We start from the raw sequence: 18,578 nt of genomic DNA on the forward strand, positions 1-18,578 counted from the left end.
TGCTTTTTGTCGAAATTGCGGGATAAATAGATGTTCAAAAGAGATTATGTTTGTTATTTTAAGTGGAGCAGATTGAGAGTTCATTTGTTTATAATCTGGTTTTAAGAGCACTGGAAATAAAGCTCAAACAGTTCCTGGAAGAGTACACGCATCTTCTGCCTGTTTCCAGAAGATGCAGGCACTGAGGACAGGTTAGTCCTGTTTCAAGGAGGAGGCGACCACGTGACGAGCACACGCCTATATGCCCGTCTCATTGCTACCTGAGTGCGCGCTGTGGATGGAGGCGGTCGCGAGCACAGTGTTTGTGTTCGTATTTGAGTGAGTGTGTATTGTGTTCATCAGCAGGACGCCGATCATCACACAGGTAGGTCCCTCTTAAAGGTGTAACTAGAGTTTACGGACAGTTTGAAGTAGAAGAGATGAGCATTGATGTTAAAGTCAGTTTACAGGTGATGGAATGGATCAGTGTTATCTGCTCAGACAGCTGCTTTTAATCTGAAATGGCCACCATATTAACAGGCTTCCTCATAAACACAGGCGCTGTTTTCCATCGTAGTGCTTTCCATAGCCAGACATTGGTCCCCTGATACGTCACTAGTTTGTTAGATTTTCGCATTCATCGTTTGAGATGACCATAAAATATATCATTTTTAACAAAGCGTCAGAGTAAGGCACTTCATGAATATTAGTGTCAATCATTTCTAATCATTCCTAGCCCCACATTTCAGAAAATCAAACGCAATTTGAAGTGTTGACTTTTGAAAAGTATGTATCACATGATTGATTCAGTTAACTTAGACAAGAAAAACAAAGAAATCATGTGAGCTAGGAAATCTGCACAAATACACATTTGTAACAAAAGGCTGAGAGCTGGTATGTGCCTCAGCAGGAAAACTAGTCTGACACATGACATTATACAAAAGCTTTTGAATGCTCATTGCTTCTTGTGTGTTGTCCTACTAGAGTGAGTGGAAGTTGACCTTAAGTATGCCGAGCAACAAACACAGCAACCACAGTGGCAAAAAACGGTAAGCTGAATTCCCTTTATCATTCACTACGCACAGACACCTGCTTCATCTAGTCATTTATGGACTCAGCTGACTTAAGCTCAGTGCAGTGTTTATGGTAAATAAACCTCTGGAAATGTAGACATGTTCGAAGAAAAGCCTCAGAATTCAATGATTTTAAATTAATGTAAGGTTTAAAGGATTTTCACATAACAAAAGTGACAAATTTCATCATTTTTGAGCAAGCGTTTGCTTGTTTTTAAATTGCCAGTAATACGTTTAAAAAAGCTTCAATATAGGCATCAGAAGACCGTAAAAGGTTGTGTGATGAAATTCAGGCAATTGGTAATAATAGTTATGCCTTTCTATTTTGTGGCTTTCTCTTGTTTTGTATATATTCCTCTTGACTGTATATATTTATCCTGTTTGTTATTTATTCCTGCTGTCCTACTCTTTATGTTTTATTCTGCATAGTTGACATGGAGCACCCATAATTTCATTGTACATGTGCAATGGCAATAAAGGGCTTTTCTATTATACTCTATTCTATTCTAACATTAATTTCAAATACATGACAAAAATGTTTCATTGCAATTTAAGGCACCCAAATAAACAGTTTCATTTTCACTGGGAACTAACTCAGTATTCTTTAAAGAGTGGCCCCCACCCAAAATTCAAATGACTGGATTGTTGTATTTGTAGGGCCACAGAATGCACTGAACCATATTTTCTGTTATTAGGTAAACCGCTTCCGCGCCGGACTTTCTGACATCTTTAGCTGTGCGTGCTTGTCCTGTTAGTAAAGTCTGTGTTCAATCCCACACCATTTCTCATTGTCACCCGACTGTTGGCATAGTTTTCATAGTTGCCATTTTCCAGCGCTCCAGTATTCACAAGGCATTGCTGCAGTGGGCCGATTCACGTTTGATTAGATTTTTACGTCAGATGCCCAACAGCATTAGTGTCACCTTTTGGGCTCAAACCATAGATCTTTGGCTTATTAGTGTATAAACAATTTGTTGTATTAAAAAAAACTTGAGTTCTACCAAGTTTTTTTTGTTGTTCTTGTTAACTATTTGACAAACACGTCCATCCCTAATAAACTTTTTTTTTAAATCATCTTTAGCCTTTGGAAAATGTGTGATGGACATCAATGAGGCTTTGGCTTAGTTGGGTTTTAGATGACATGAGGATTTTCTTTTTCAAAGTGATAACCTGTTCATTTTAATGACGTGAAGTAGATCACACCATTATGAGAAGTTGCCCTTGTGATGAAAACATTGACAATATTAGACCTTATTCTTGGGGTAGCCTTGCTATTTTTATATCAGTACTTGGTGTTTGCTTTTCCATGTCTTGACAATGACCACAACTCATCTTCTCTCCTCTGTTCCAGCCACAGGCACAGTGAAGTCATGTCCAACCCAGCATTTTCCTATTATTCTGGAAATAAGGTGCTTCACTTCTATCGCTGGAATTCACCACCTGGTGTGATGAAGATAATGTGCATCATCATTATCATCATGTGTGTGGCTGTGTTTGCCTGTGTGGCCTCCACACTGGCCTGGGATTACGAAATGAGTCTCATGGGGGGCGGAACTGGTCTCGTGCCAGGCTCATATGGCAGTGGATATGGAACCGGTTATGGGGGCGCGTATGGTGGCTCATATGGTGGCTCATATGGTGGCGCATATGGTGGTTCCTATTCCGGCTATGGAGGAACACAAATGGATCCCAGATCTGGCAAAGGCTTTATCATTGCCATTTCTGCAATTACCTTCATAGCTGTGCTTATTATATTCATCATGGTTGTGTCAAGGCAAGGTACTGCCCGTTCATCAAAGTTCTACCTGGCATCAATCATTATCTGCGCCATCTTGGCATTCCTGATGATTATTGCCACTATTGTGTACCTGGTGGCGATAAATCCAACAGCACAGTCCACGGGGTCTATGTACTACAACCAGGTAGTACAGATGTGTGCCCAGTTCCAGAACCAGGTCCAGCCCCAGGGCCTCTTCTTAAACCAATACCTTTACCATTACTGCGTGGTGGAGCCCCAAGAGGTGAGACACTTTTTCTCTAATAATGTGTGGTTGGATCTTTGGCACAGGATGTGCGGTTTCTGCGTAGTTCCTTTCTCTGTGTATACTGAGAGTTTGTTTAGTTTCAGCCAGAGAGGCAGCAGTAAATTAAACTCACAGTTAATGGACACATGAAGATGAAATTACGACTTCAAAAGACTAGAAGAAAAATGCAATAGAACTGAGTGGTGTCAGGAAGAGAAAAGTCTGCAAATGTTCATTTTATTGGAACTTTATGTGTTCGTCTATTTCAAAGTTATTAAAAGCAAAAGAAACAAAAACCTGACAAATGTGTGTGCCCCTCTTTCAGTACTAAATCAGCTTGTTCTGGGTGCACTCAGGGATTGGTGCAATTGAGCTCCAAACTTTTCACATTTCTTAAATCGGGGAAAATACTGAACACCAGTGTTTGTTTGCCTTATTTTTGTTAAATTGACGTCATTAAATGTTACCTGTAAGAACTGCAAACATCACCATAACCCTGACAGAAACGGCGTCACTGACTGTCGCTTGTGGGCAGGAGATATCTTGAGCAGCAGAATACATGTTGGTGATCAGGAATTGGGTGTGTTTCTACACATTTTTGCACTAAAGCAGCAATCAGCTGAACTGAGCAAGTGTGCCGTTGGAAACCAACTTGTACATGTAGTGATACTGGGAACCCAGTTTGTTCTACATGAATTTGGAATCATTGTTTCATGGCAGACTTGTACCTGCAAATGTCCTTTGGCCAACTCATTGTTTGGTGGCAGGTGTTATAAGGTTGAGATTTTTAGGGAAATGTGAGAAACTTGCCTGTCATTTACATCCCTGATAATGGGTATTACTTCAGCTCCATGATCTTGGTTGTGCTTCTTGCAGGCCATCGCTGTGGTTATGGGCTTTTTGGTGTTTGTTGCCCTCATCATCCTGCTCGTGTTTGCGGTCAAGACTCGCCAACAGATCAGGCGCTGGGGCCCAGAACGCATTCTCTGGGAGGAAATCAAGGTTGTCAATGTTGGTCACCACAACAGCGTCGGGGAGTGGGTGAGTCTGTGTGTGACTGTGTTGACATCAGCATCGCATTTACCTGTTTACTAAATAGCAAAAGCCTGTATCAGCTGCAGCGTAACTTTATTCAGTCAAATTAAGGTTGAACTAAATATATCAGGTCAGCTCAACAAATTCCCCACTCAGTCTCCAACTCTCTGTGAATATTTTTGAATATTTTAAATACTGTAAACATGACACACATCTGCAGTCAAGAGCTAGAACACACAATATCTCTAAGGTGTGTCAGAGGGCTTTAAAATTTCCCCTCTGACACACCTTTAAAATTTCCGCAACATTAAAGTCAGTTGCAGGGTGATAATGTGTTATCTGCTCTTATCCACTATTCAGAATGCTTGGTTTTGTGAAGTGATCTGTGTAATCTCTAAACAGACTGTTAAGAACATTAAAACAGTCTGGGACATCCTAACAGCACTGTAAATGGCAATAAAGATGCATAGGAGCATAATTCATGTAATTGGCTGCAGATTCTAACCACTACTACTACTTCAGAAATTACACAACTTGTTTGTTACAAAAGCTGAGAATTGATGTGTGTGTGTGCGCGCGTGTGCGTGTGCGCGCGTGACAGGTGAGAGAGACACTGGGCAGAGGAGGTTTCACCTGTAGTTTCTGGGTGTGGTCTGTTTAGCCACTCTCAGTTTCAGCATGATGTGCTGTGGTGTCACTGTGATGTCATCTAAAGTGAAACAGCATGTTGTTATATTTTTATTCTTTTAAACATTAACTCATTAGATCTTTCACATGTTCAGATTAATTAATTTATTCCCTGTCTTCCGATGGTAGTGATAAAAATGGAAAATGTGTATCTGAGTATTATGTCCATGTAGCTTTAATTCCAGCTGTGTACTTTCCAAGTAGCACCATCAGGCCTGAGATTTCATCAGGTGTGCTGGTTGAAAGGCACTGACTAAGACTTCTTGTTGACAATAGTGAAGGTATTTGTGGTATTCAGACATACAGGGACAAGTAGAGGAACCGGTTGGTCCCTGCGGATGCTTCTTGCTTCATATGGAGGAAACAGGTTTCCATGACCTCAAGTATGAGCGTAGTATCTCATTAGGTTATGATAAGGCACTCTCATTAACGATATGGGACGACACTCATTAATGTGAAAAATCTTTGATGACATAATCGTGGTATTTTCATCTTAAACCTAAACTCAAAATATTTGTAGAGCCACTTTCACCCTTAAACTGCTCATCATTTGGAAAAGTCCCTTTAATTTCAATCTGGCATTGTAGAAACTCTGAGGCTGACTATGTTTGTTGCTTCAGGTGACCAACGTGTCTGGTGATCCAGAGGTGTTTGTTAATGACCATAACGATAAAGTTGGGGCCTCTAGAGACTATTTAGACCAGCTGGACTACAACAAGCCTCTATACCTACCAGGGTAAGCATGTTCTTCATTGTTATGAAAAGGTATCATTAAGCATTGGGGGAATTGGGGTTTTTTTTTTTGTTTTGTTTTGTTTGTTTTTTACAGATATAGTGATGCTAGCAGCTCTATTGGGTTTTTATTCTTGAATAATAAATTACTGAAATGACTGAACAGTGTATAATTTGTTTACTTAAAACATGATAGCGTCTTACCTTGGGTGTCTGACCTTTTGCACATGCAGCATCACTGTCAGTCTGTTTTTGTAAATGAAGTTTTGTAGGACTAAATGTTCTGGGGTGGGGTGCAGAGGCGGGGGGGGGGGGGGGGGGGGGGCTCACATGATCAGGACTGTGGCCTGATGGAGTTAGTTACACAATTTTCCTCTGTAAACCACCAAAGTTCATCTAAAATAAAACGGCTTGGAGACTTCTGGGTGGGGCACCTGCTATCCCAGCTGGTGAGGAGGGGTAGACCCTGAACAGTCACCAGTCTATGATGGGGCTAACACAGTGAGACAGACAACCATTCACTTTCACATTCACACCCACACCTACGGTCAATCTGTGTGTTCGGACTGTGGGACGAATTGAAAATGCCCCACACAGTACCCAAACAGACATGGGAGAACATAACTCCACACAGACCATGACACTTACAATCCACCACCAAAGCCTCTTTGATTATATTTTTAACGTCGCTAAATTCCCAAGAAAAGGGTTTTGTATTGTTGGTGTTGTAGTGAAAAACACTCACTGAAACACAGAAAATAAATAACATTTCAAATAGAAATGTACAATGAAGATACATTTATTTGTGAGTGTGGGTCAATAAGAAACTGTTCTTCATGGTTGTGTAAAAGTGCATCATTATCAACTTTGCGAAGATGAACATCTCAGCTGCTGCAGAAACTGTTTCCTGTGCTGTGTAGAGGGAACTCCAGCTGGTCAGACGGGGATACTTCTGTTCAAATCAGGTCAACAAACGATCAGTGTCCCTGTACCAAATTTGAAATGAGGTCTGGTGCAAAGAGAAGAGGTGCACATAACTCTCTAGTAGCACTCGATCACAGTGATCCATCTCTGATGGGTCAGCTCATCCTTAAGTTTTGAAGTTTAAGGTGCTGAAGGATAATGAGGAACCATATTAACCATATTTGAGACCAGTTGGCTCTGTAAGCATGTTACAAGGGTTCAAGTGTGTTTGTTTTAATGGCAGATACTTATAAGGCTTTTGCAAAATGGATGAATCAGTAAATCCTGTTTGCAGAGACTCTGACATCAGCAGCTATGTGGGAGGCCTGCAGCCCAGGCTGAGGGACTACGACACTGGTGTGGAATCTGGGGATGACCTAGAGGAAGAAGATTTCAGTGTGTGAGTGCATGTGATTCCATTGCCAGTTATTAGCTGATTGCAATTAATCTGCTATTTCTAGATCAAAGCTGGTAATAAAGAACTTTGTCTTTGACCTTGACTGATTCGTATCTCTTTTGTTTTACTGGTTATGTACTGAATTGTCTTCTTGCATATAGTTTGTTTCCCCCCATTTTGGATGAGCAAGAGCGTCTGGCCTACAAACAGGAGTTTGATAGGGATCACCAAGAATACAAGAACCTACAGGCTGAGCTGGACGGCATAAACCAGGACCTGGCCGACCTGGACCGAGAACTGGACCGACATTCTGATGGCAGTCCAGAGTTCATGGTAAGGGTGGCAGCATCTGTCTGGTTCTTTGAAGGGAAGGTGGCTGGTCCACCCTTACTTGACTCATGGGGCGATCGTGGCTCAAGAGTTGGCAATTCGTCTTGTAATCGGAAGGTTGTCGGTTTGACACCCCCCGTCTCCGACAGTCTCGGTCGTTGTGTCCTTGGGCAAGACACTTCACCCGTTGCGTACTGGTGGTGGTCAGAGGGCCTGGTGGCACCAGTGTCTGGCAGCCCTGCGCCCCAGGGCAGCTGTGGCTACAATGTAGCTTGCCGTCACCAGTGTGTGTGAATGGGTGGATGACTGAATGTAGTTGGGGTCCCTAGGGACTAAGTAAAGCGCTATACAAATACAGGCCATTTACCATTTTTACCATACATGTATTTAGACGTGGCACTGACTTCGGATTAGAGTTTCCAAAGTTTTACAACTACTAGTACTCATTTTTTTGCAAATCAAAGTTGAAGTCATTTCAATTCAATTCAATTGAATTTTATTTATATAGCGCCAAATCACAACAAAAGTCGCCTCAAGGCGCTTCATAGATACAGAGAAAAACCCAACAATCATATAACCCCCTATGAGCAAGCGCTTTGGCGACAGTGGGAAGGAAAAACTCCCTTTTAACAGGAAGAAACCTCCAGCAGAACCAGGCTCAGGGAGGGGCGGCCATCTGCTGCGACCGGTTGGGGTGAGAGAAGGAAGACAGGATAAAAGACATGCTGTGGAAGAGAGACAGAGGTTAATAACAGATATGATTCAATGCAGAGAGGTCTATTAATACATAGTGAGTGAGAAAGGTGACTGGAAAGGAAAAACTCAATGCATCATGGGAATCCCCAGGCAGCCTACGTCTATTGCAGCATAACTAAGGGAGGATTCAGGGTCACCTGGTCCAGCCCTAACTATATGCTTTAGCAAAAAGGAAAGTTTTAAGCCTAATCTTGAAAGTAGAGATAGTGTCTGTCTCCCGAATCCAAACTGGAAGCTGGTTCCACAGAAGAGCGGCCTGAAAACTGAAGGCTCTCCCTCCCATTCTACTTTTAAATACTCTAGGAACAACAAGTAGGCCTGCAGAGTGAGAGCGAAGTGCTCTAATAGGGTGATATGATACTACAAGGTCATTAAGATATGATGGGGCCTGATTATTTAAGACCTTGTATGTGAGGAGCAGGATTTTGAATTCAATTCTGGATTTAACAGGAAGCCAATGAAGGGAAGCCAAAACAGGAGAAATATGCTCTCTCTTTCTAGTCCCTGTCAGGACTCTTGCTGCAGCATTTTGGATTATCTGAAGGCTTTTCAGTGAGTTTTTTGGACATCCTGATAATAATGAATTACAGTAGTCCAGCCTGGAAGTAATAAATGCATGAACTAGTTTTTCAGCGTCACTCTGAGACGGGATATTTCTAATTTTAGAGATGTTGCGCAAATGGAAGAACGCAGTCTTACATTTCATAAATGTATGCCGTACCCTAGGTTTTTATACTTAACCAACACAAGGCATTTCAAGTAACTGAAATAAAAATTAAAACTGCACTTTTTAAAAAGTATTCTCCATATTATAATAATTTTAACAAACTAAATCTAAAACAGAAACCAATGAAAACTACACAAACAATTTTCAGACAATAACAGTTAAGCGACCTAATGAGTATCTAACAAAAACCAAACACTCAAAATGAGTTAACAATGACTGTGATTTAGATTTCAGTTCAGATAAAATATTTACAGTGTGTTATTTATTTTAAACATCCATGTAGATACTAAAAATGACATAGCATTTAAACTGTAATTAGAGCCAACTGGCTTCACTCAAAATGTAAACGAGCTCACCCACCACTTGAAGCACACTCTGGATCTTCTTCTTACATCTGACATATAACATTCTTCCCAGAAAAACCTGTTTTTTCTGTTCATTTCTTTATAATGTTTATATTTACAATATTACACAGTAGATGTCTTTCTGAAAGTGCTGTAACTTAGTGAAAGGATATAATTCCTCCACTGTTATCTTCTTCAATGATATGTGCCAGCACAATGCAGAGGAGCTACCTGAACTCTACTCCCACAGGGGTTGATTATCTTGTTAATAGTGTTACATTCTAACTGCGTATGACTCTGGATACTGTAGCTCCTCTGGAAAAAAAAAAAGCCTCAAATCAGAAGTGGTGACTCCTTTTAATGACTCACACATGTCCACCTTAAAGCAGATAACCCATAAGTTACAGAGGAAATGGCATGCCACTTATTTAGAAGATCTTCATTTAGCTTGGAAAAAGAGTTTGCTGCTCTATTTAACAAAAAACAAAACAAAAACAACCCTGTAAAGCTAGAATATCTTACTATTCATCTCAGATTAAAGAAAATAACAACCCCTATTTTAGGCAGGCTGACAAAAAGTCAGATCTCTGTTGAACTGACTAGTTCTTTAACCTTAACTAGTAATGACTTCATGAATTTTTTTTCACAAATAACGTTTTAACCAAAAGAATATTCACATATTCTGGAATATGTGCCACAGGCATAAAATTCAGTACTGGAATTTATCCTTCTGAGTTAACTTCAGTCCTTACTTTCTGAACCAGCAAAATGGGGGGTGGGGTTGTTTTGTTTTAGACTCCATTCCTAAAGACTGTTCAAAAAAGTCTTGCCATCAATTAATCCTACAATTTTAAATCTGATGAAATTTACATTGTATTCAATTTCATTGTGAATGTACAAGTTGCAGTGCAAGGCAACAATTTAGCTTCTAACTGTCAACAGTTTAATAGCAGATGCGAGGTGGCTGATTTTATAGGAAACTTTATAAGACTGATATGTTGGGGCGACCATGGCTCAGGGGAATTGGGAAGCTCATCTACTGGAAGGTTGCCGGTTCGATCCCCCTGTTCTCTCTGTCCTGGTTGTTGTGTCCTTGGGCAAGACACTTTACCCTACCGCCTACTGGTGTTGGCCAGAGGGGCCGATGGCGCGATATGGCAGCCTTGCTTCTGTCAGTCTGCCCCAGGGCAGCTGTGGCTAAGACTGTAGCTTGCCTCCACCAGTGTGTGAATGTGAGAGTGAATGAATAGTGGAATTGTAAAGCGCTTTGGGTGCCTAGAAAAGCACTATAAAAATGCAATCCATTATGTGTTTGCTTATATTCAAATAATTCTACTCAAAATCAAATAATAAATCCAGTAATAAAGTGTTAGAAATGGTTTGAAAACTTTAGCATAAAAGAAAGTTCTGTGTGAGAATTTGGGATGATGCTTACTTCTTTAGCCAACTAATATATGTAATCTGATCTCAGGATGCCTTGAGTGACTATAACAGGCTGAAGGACTTCAAGAAGGTAAGGTTATTATTCACATTCTCAGCAGTGAAATTTGTGTGTAAAGAATTCAAACAACAATACCTTTCTTATGTATTGTCCACAGTCATCAGAGTACCAGATTAAGAAGAAGAGGTGTAAATATCTCAGATCCAAACTGTCGCACATCAAGAGAAAGATCAGTGAATATGACCGTCGACCCTGAACCTTCAACCCAAGACCCTGTCTATGAACTGAACTGTCCAGTTTATGATGAACTCGTGTATGATTATTATTATAGTGATGCTCTTGCCTATGAAATGCATTTTTATAAGCCAATCAAGTAAGAGTTTTTCTACAACAAAAGGATAAATAAAATGTGGATCTTTTTTTTCTTTCTTTTTTACCTCTCAGTTCCACAAGTAAAATTTTGAAAAACAAGTAAGGTTTATAGACTTTATTGTTTTTCTCTTGTGATACGAAATGTTTTGCATAATTGTGGGCACAGTTAAGATGAGACTTATAAATTTGTTCGGTATCGGAGTAGCTGTGCATGTGCTCTTGTAAATGTTTATTTTTATTCTTTCGATTGTTCTGAAGTAAACTTTTCTATACTTTATTACCTTGGCATGATGGATATAAAGGAAAACTCTGTTTAGTATGGGCGCAGAGCTTATGTTCATGGATCTGGGCGCTAATAACTTCTAACAATTGCCATGTACTGCATTAAACTACCATTAAGCATTGTCATTTTTTTAGTTTTCCCACTGATTTTTGCACTCTCCCTGATATGTACAGTATGATGTAAAATCACAAAGCTATTTGTTTGTATATGACACTGTGTAAACTTTCATTAAAATGCCGCGGCCATCATGCTACGATAATAATAAATAGTATGTCACCGGATCCTTTCTCTTCTTTGCCCGTTTCCATCCGGAGGAAAAGTCTTGTTGCACAGCTTGCATTACAGTATAGTCAGAGTTGGTGAGTGTTTATATTTATTGTTTAGTTAGTATAGTAAGTTATAAGGTGCTTAAAATCATAGTCCTGTGTAACTGCATGATGTGAGTCCCGCATCATGCTTGTTGTTTGAACTGCATGAAAATCACTGATTTATCAGGACTTTTAGCTAGCTAGCTAGCAGGCGGAATAGAGTCGGCGAGCTGGAGTAATTCGTTGGTGGTGGAAAGTGTAAGTTCATTTCAAAACCCGACTTCATCTGTCGCTTCTCTCACTGTAAGGTCAGCGAACCCAGTGTCAGCCTCACGCTGTCCTGGAAGAACATGGAGGGCTATGAGCTGTGGCTCAGCGGACTGCACTTACAACATCTGTTAGTTTGACTCTACTTACAGGCAGGTCTGTGGCGCTGATAACGACCCGTACGTAAAGGTGCTGTTTGGTCTGATGATGGGGTTTTTATTAACATGTTTTTATTTACCGCCAACTTCCTAGAAGGTAGCTAGTCACCGAGGTAATCTACAGTAATCGATAACTGCCACTGTGCTTCTAAGCAAGGCACATGGGTTAAATGCAGAATGAGCAATAACCGAAATGTGGCCATACGTCCTATCCTTAATGCAGCGTGTCATGAGTTATTGTGAGTCTGTAGTACCGAATGTGTGTACTTGGTTTGGCAGTGATTTGGCTGGGAGCGTCTGTTGAATTTCTGGCCGCCAAACACAATGGATGAAGAACCAGAGAGAGCCAAGCGCTGGGAAGGGGGCTATGAGAGGACATGGTGAGACTGCTCAGCCATGTGCATCTGCAGCTTGAGCTGTGTGTCGTCATTCCCTGGATTATTGTGGAATATGTTTCATCCTCAGGGAGGTGCTGAAGGAGGACGAGTCAGGCTCACTCAAAGCCACAGTAGAAGAGATTCTGTACCAGTCCAAACGGAAAAGGTGTGCGTGTTTGTGTCTGTCTGTCTGTCTGTCTGTCTATCCATCCCATGATGAAAATGCTTGTGTCTTCTCCTGCTCCTCATCTCATGCTTTCTTTGCTGCACAGGGTGATAGAGAGCCATGGGCAAGTGAGGCTTGGAATGGTGAGTTGTGCAGAGCCTTGTGTTTCCCACATGCGTAACACTTTTTGTGGTTCGTTATTGAAGTGGAGTGCTGTTTCAGCACTCTGAAATAAAGCATAGAAAATTTACACACAGTTAACTAATTATTCTAAATATGTGAGTAGTTGTGTGTATATCTGTATAATATCATGTGTTTGCAGAATGCTGCTGGATCTTTACTTTTCAGTTTAAAACCTTGAAGTGACTGTTTATGTGATTTGGTGCTCTATAAATAAACCTGAAATGAATGAGAAGTTTCCTGTCGTAGCACAAAGCCAAGGCCTCTGAGCTCTCATGTCAATATAGGATCTGCTGCACATTCTATATTTGTAGCCCAACATATACCCGCTGGTTAATATTGTGCATAACATCTATTTCTTGAAAAAATTGAAAAAGAAGGTTAAGATGTTAAAGGTTGTTTTGTACTTCAGATGCGTCACGTGTATGTGGTGATTGACTGTTCGCGTAGTATGGAAGACCAGGACTTAAAACCAAACCGCCTCACCTCTACTCTCAAGGTAAAGCAGAGCTGTCTCCCTGGACACCAGCAGCTACACGGTGTGATTGTCTGCTAACCATCTCATCTCATCTCTTCTTTCCTCCTCAGCTCATGGAAGTATTTGTTGATGAATATTTTGACCAAAATCCCATCAGCCAGGTATGCCATAAGTCATATTCTGCCCCTTGTCACTGTATACAAACACACACTGGTTTCATACTTTTACTCAGATGCCCAATCCAGTTAGTTTCCTTTTGACTCTTAGCTCCTCCTAAACTACTGAATTCCTCATGCTCCCTCTAAGGCTGGGCTGCTCAGCTTATGCGCCTGCTGATGTGTGACAGACAAAAAAAAGTTTGATTTGCCAACCTGGAGCACAGACTTCATGCTACCACAAAGCAACGCCTGATAATTTTATAAAAATGCACAAAGACAGTTGGGTGTCTTAGATTAGTGAGGGTGACAGACCCTGGTGGAAATGGCCCAACATGCAGTTCTAATGGAGAGACGTCCTGTCCGTGAAGGTTGACCAGGTTGTAAACATGCTTTCTAATCTGTATATGTCGGGTTTAACATATGAGTGTCCTTTCGAAACCAGTCTTACGGGTTCACTGGAGGTGCCAGAGTTTCAGCATTGGCCCCAGGTTGCTGCTGGGTTACACTCGGCTGTGTGCGGATGTTCAGCAAACTTCCAGAGACTAATGAGTGACTGCTAGTAAGTGAGTTGTGCTGTGTTTTGTTTTGTAGGTTGGTATTATCACCACAAAGAACAAAAGGGCTGAGAAGCTGACTGATCTGGCAGGTATCTGTGATTTGGTCTCTTTGAACCAATGTTTTTTGATTTACCACTAAACCTTTTTCTTTTTTTCTTTTTTTTTTTTAATTAGCATCAGTGTGCCAGTGTTAGTGTTTTTTGTTTTTTTTGTTTTTGTTTTTTAAACCTCACGTCATCTGTTCTGTAATGCAAATGTACTGTGTGTGTGTTGTTTCACGGCATCACCAGGAAATCCAAAGAAGCACATCACTGCTCTGAAAAAAGCTGTGGACACTGTTTGCATAGGAGAGCCGTCCCTCTACAATTCCCTCAACCTGGCCATACAAACCCTCAAGTAGGTTTAGCAGAGTCATTGTTTTTGATTAGCTTCTGTAGTGAGACGTCATTGAGCTGCTGTCTGCCTCTGTGTGAAGGCACATGCCTGGACATACGAGCCGGGAGATCCTGATCATCCTCAGTAGTCTCACTACATGTGACCCAGCCAACATCTATGAGCTGATCAAGGTGAAGCCACTCTGTTTTTTTGTGCTGAGAGTCATCAGTCCATTGATTATCTTATAGACAAGTTAGCTCAGGTCCAGAGACAGCTCTGTGCTCCATCTCCTCCGTCAGACCCTGAAGTCTCTGAAGGTGCGGGTGTCTGTCATCGGTCTGTCAGCAGAGGTCCGGGTATGTACAGTGCTGACGAGAGAGACAGGCGGCTCGTACCACGTGATCCTGGATGAGAGCCACTTCAAAGAGCTGCTGATGCTTCACATCAAACCTCCTCCTGCCAGCTCCTCCTCTGAATGCTCTTTAATCCGCATGGGTGAGTATGCTGACGCCGTCTCCATCTCTTGGTATTCAGTCAGCTCTTCTCCCGTCACTTACCTACAGCTGCAGCAAAAGCCTTTGGAATTAGTAGGATTTCCTTGTGGATCAAAGTTATTAATAAAAACAATGGAACCAAACCAGTGACACTGGTGAACCCTAAGTAATCACTGGAAGTGTCACGTTCACCTTCTCATATACTTAAGCTCTTTATGTACGTTGCGTCCAATGTTGAGGCCACCAGTAAAAGTAACGCACTTGTCCAACTGTCCAGGGTACAGTGTGGGTACATGCTGTCAGCAGGTCTAAACACAGAAGCTTTGTTCTGTTAAGCTTCAGTGCTTGCTGCTGCTCTGGTGATTCTTAAGTAGTGTTCTGCTTTGTTTTATTCCCTCACTGCATCAGCAAATCTGACTCACTTTCAGCTGCTAGACTTTGGAGATGTTTTCCTTCAAAATAAAGCAGTGGTTATTTCTGTGTCATCTGTAAACTGTTGATCTTATTATGTGCTGATGAACCTTTAGGTCTTTAGAATTGTGTTTGTATGCTTTTGTGGCTTTGTGTGTCTGTATAATGCTTCTTCTAAGCTCTTGTGAAAGTTGCTGTTCATGGTTAGATTAGTGTTGAAATCCTTCAGAGTTTCTGATAGCTATATCTTGTCGTGACGTTTTGAAATGATTCCTTTGAAACAGAACCAAGATTTGGAGAAAAAAAGTAAGTCATTCTCACTGAATCCACTTGATGTGAACCTTGTGTTTGCTCAGGTTTTCCTCAGCATACCATTGCCTCTGTGACTGACCAGGATGCTAAGCCGTCGTTCAGCATGTCGTGAGTAGAAAGCAGTGCGATTAACCGCATGGCTAAGACTGCAGGTTAAAATTAATATTTGTTTTGACGCTCGTCTTTGTGTTTGTCCAGTCATCTGGACAGCAGCAGTGGTCCAGGTCTGTCTCTGGGAGGATATTTCTGTCCACAGTGCCACGCCACTTACACTGAGCTTCCTGTGGAGTGTAAAGTGTGTGGTATGTACTGTTCAGTTAAAGGATTAGATGGAAAAATTTTTTTCTTTTTGTTGTTGTGTGTTGACTGGCCTATGTGCTGTTTTATCTCCAAGGTTTGACTCTGGTGTCGGCCCCCCATCTCGCCAGATCCTTTCACCACCTCTTCCCCCTCCAAGCTTTTGTAGAGAGTCCAGTGGAGAAGCTCCAAGGAGACGGGTAGCTGTGATCTACTCTCACATTGAGATGCAGATGGTGTTTCACTGCATGTCTTATACTGTTGTGGTTTGGTTTCAGGTTCTGTCAGGCATGTCAAGCAGAGCTGAAGGATAAAAGTGTAAGTGGCTGAATATCTGTGCAGCACAGCACAGTGTTATTCTTGTTGTGAAATGAACTTCCAGTTTTACTCATAAAAGCCAGTTTGCCTGTCACAGTCAACTGCCCTCAGTCTTTGCTGTGTAAATTGAGTCATTTGTCGAGGTTTACAAGTGATTTCTGCTCACGGGTATGTGAATAACAAGACACACTTTAATATTGGCTTTAATTCACAAAATGTTTCAGAAACATAACATCCAGCTTTTGTTTGGCCTGCTCTAAAGATCAGCATCTCTGTCGAAGACTGGGGGAAATGTGGTCTGTGACAAGCCAGTATAGTTACCCGTTCTTTTAAATTTGCCATGAGGTTCACCAGTTTTATATATTAACACACCTACAATCTCATACAGCAGGCATCTGCATATGAATATGCAGAATCTGCAAGATTTTTGCTTTTTCCTTATACAGTGGATAGCCATCATCTCACTCTTGCTGAAATTTGTCTGCATCTCAAACCATGACCACTCTACATGTCCTCCTAAGAACCAGGAGGACATGTAGAGTGTTTTTGGTCTATATCTTTTGACTTATTTGAGCTACCCTACTAAGTCCTGATGTGCTTAATAGAGGATATGCTGGGCTTTCCATAGATATCTCATGTGTTTGGGTGGAATCTTTTCACTCCAAAGAGCAAGGAAATCACACAACAAGTTCAACAGGAAGATTCCTTTTTTCCTCGGTTCTCAGGAGGATATAAGCCCAATTCCACAAAGCCGGGATGCTGTCAGATTTAAAAAAAGGAAAAAAAACATTGCAACAATCACAAACACATTTCATTCAGAAAAACACAAGATGTTTAAACAGAGGCAAATTGTTTCACAAAAGGTATTTGCTAATAAGGCGAGAGACAGACTTTCTCAGGAGTGAAGATGGATAGTTTCACCAACCTGCACAAAACTGCATCTATGAAAATTTGAACAATTTTAATGTTCCTCATTGTGAAATTGTTAAAACTGTGACTTTTGCCATCATCTTCAGTTCATAATAATAATAATAATTATATAAGTGTCTCCATGCTGCCCCTTTTATTATCAATATTATTGTTGTTATTATATGTATATTATTTAGTTTTTTTTTTTTTTAAAGATTAAATAATTATTTAAAGTATATGTAAATATAAATTTATACCCATCTGAGAATGAATGCAGATAGGATAAGTCAGCAGACTACTTGATTATTTACAGATTTAAGCAGCACACATTTCCACCCACATGTGCTGGCTGGCAGAGCTTAAGTTTTGGTGAAATCAGGGGCCTGCCTTCAGTTGCTGTGACACTTTGTGCCCTGCTGGATTCATTTAGATTTTTTCTTGTAAAAACTGTATAATGTCTTTATCTGCCTTTTATTTATTTGCTCTGTCTGCATGCCTGTGACATTCCAGATGTTCAGCTGTCCATCGTGTCACAGTGTGTTCTGTGTGGAGTGTGATCTCTTCATCCACGAGTCTCTGCACTGCTGTCCCTGCTGTATTTACTGTCAGACTGTTCCTTGAATCTCTACACAAGCTTTATTCACATCTGATAGGATGAAAATGAGGTCACGTGATTTTTTTCAACAAGGATGATTCTTATGGTGCTTCTCACTGAACACTTGAGATCTGATGACTGGGAGTATGAGATGCTTTTAGTCCATAATTTGAGGTGGAGAGACTTCTGTAAATACAGCTGCTGAGCTGCTGCATTGGTTTCTGTCATCAGATTACCACATACATAAAGACAGACATAAAGATTTCTGTCATCAAATATGTCAGATATCTTTGGTAAGCATTGTAAGAATATGTTTTTGTACTCTAGCTCTGGCTGTAGCATGATAGCTGAACACTTGTACTTCAAGCTAAATTTCAGCAGGTTTCGTTGAGTTTGGATTTTGGGGGTTCCACCCACTTGTCAGTTGTAAGCTTTTTACATTTTACCCTCATACTTAGGACTGACTTTGATATACTTTAAGGCGGCAGCTTTTTGACTAAATAAAAAAATGCAAATGTTTTCAGCAGAATTGTGTTATTTCACAAAGAAGACAAGCCGTATAGCTCTCCGAAAGAAGAAGCAGTCATCTTTCATCTCTCGTCAATATCTTTTCATGTTTGGGTGGCTTGGACTTTATTATTCTCTGCAACTAACAGTATTCAGAAAATCCCAATTAAACTCTCAAACCTTCATCAACAGGCTCTTTTGGCATGGTCTTTGATCTATAAACATAACTTTTCTCCACAAAGATATTATATTTGGAACAACTGTAACATTCTATACAAGAATAAGTCACTATTCTTTGAAAACGAGTTTAATAATGGGATTCTTCTTGTAAGTCAAGTATTCAATAATGCAGGATTATTATATAATTACTCAGAGTTCCTATCCAGTATACCCGAAGGAGTTCTGTATTGTTTTTGATGCCATACCATCTCAGCTATCCATGTTGTTTAGAAATACCACTGTCTCCCCACATCTGTTCATGTCTTGCCCTGTTCTGAAAGAGTCTCCTTTAGGTCAGATTTGATTCTCCTCTTGTAAAGGTGTGAATGCCAAGATTGGGTCTCTTTTT

General features: G+C 40.7%; 2 protein-coding genes across 4 annotated transcripts; both read left to right on the plus strand.

Annotated features, from left to right (window-relative positions):
• Window positions 1-250: 250 nt before the first annotated feature.
• oclnb (occludin b) lies at window positions 251-11,424 on the plus strand. The gene is made up of 9 exons (XM_040050025.1): window positions 251-364; window positions 966-1,028; window positions 2,404-3,073; window positions 3,953-4,117; window positions 5,419-5,534; window positions 6,789-6,893; window positions 7,052-7,223; window positions 10,519-10,560; window positions 10,646-11,424. Exons 2-9 carry the CDS (start codon window positions 988-990, stop codon window positions 10,742-10,744), a joined length of 1,410 nt encoding a protein of 469 aa, XP_039905959.1. The 5' UTR covers window positions 251-364; window positions 966-987; the 3' UTR covers window positions 10,745-11,424.
• gtf2h2 (general transcription factor IIH, polypeptide 2) lies at window positions 11,425-18,195 on the plus strand. 3 transcript variants are annotated; one of them, XM_040050029.1, is made up of 16 exons: window positions 11,425-11,502; window positions 11,760-11,874; window positions 12,156-12,256; window positions 12,342-12,419; window positions 12,526-12,562; window positions 13,012-13,098; window positions 13,188-13,238; window positions 13,827-13,881; window positions 14,083-14,188; window positions 14,268-14,358; window positions 14,467-14,662; window positions 15,429-15,492; window positions 15,583-15,686; window positions 15,779-15,881; window positions 15,960-15,999; window positions 17,419-18,026. In XM_040050029.1, exons 3-16 carry the CDS (start codon window positions 12,201-12,203, stop codon window positions 17,527-17,529), a joined length of 1,179 nt encoding a protein of 392 aa, XP_039905963.1. In that variant the 5' UTR covers window positions 11,425-11,502; window positions 11,760-11,874; window positions 12,156-12,200; the 3' UTR covers window positions 17,530-18,026. The 3 variants fall into 3 exon arrangements, with proteins under 3 accessions (XP_039905963.1, XP_039905962.1, XP_039905961.1); XM_040050028.1 differs by lacking the exon at window positions 11,760-11,874 and having other exon boundaries at window positions 11,426-11,502; XM_040050027.1 differs by lacking the exons at window positions 11,425-11,502; window positions 11,760-11,874 and adding an exon at window positions 11,509-11,709 and having other exon boundaries at window positions 17,419-18,195.
• Window positions 18,196-18,578: the final 383 nt, after the last annotated feature.

Source organism: Simochromis diagramma, unplaced genomic scaffold (assembly GCF_900408965.1).
Source record: "Simochromis diagramma unplaced genomic scaffold, fSimDia1.1 OVJJ01000159.1, whole genome shotgun sequence".
Classification (NCBI taxonomy): domain Eukaryota; kingdom Metazoa; phylum Chordata; class Actinopteri; order Cichliformes; family Cichlidae; genus Simochromis; species Simochromis diagramma.

What these genes read in the sequence shown, in the direction of transcription:
- oclnb (XM_040050025.1), top strand. Translation starts at nt 988, where the DNA reads ATGCCGAGCAACAAACACAGCAACCACAGTGGCAAAAAACG. An exon ending in AACCACAGTGGCAAAAAACG is followed by an intron (nt 1,029 to 2,403) that starts GTAAGCTGAATT and finishes CCTCTGTTCCAG; the next exon opens with CCACAGGCACAGTGAAGTCA. An exon ending in ATGGCAGTCCAGAGTTCATG is followed by an intron (nt 7,224 to 10,518) that starts GTAAGGGTGGCA and finishes ATCTGATCTCAG; the next exon opens with GATGCCTTGAGTGACTATAA.
- gtf2h2 (XM_040050029.1), top strand. Translation starts at nt 12,201, where the DNA reads ATGGATGAAGAACCAGAGAGAGCCAAGCGCTGGGAAGGGGGCTATGAG. An exon ending in GCCTCACCTCTACTCTCAAG is followed by an intron (nt 13,099 to 13,187) that starts GTAAAGCAGAGC and finishes TTTCCTCCTCAG; the next exon opens with CTCATGGAAGTATTTGTTGA. An exon ending in ATGCTCTTTAATCCGCATGG is followed by an intron (nt 14,663 to 15,428) that starts GTGAGTATGCTG and finishes GTGTTTGCTCAG; the next exon opens with GTTTTCCTCAGCATACCATT.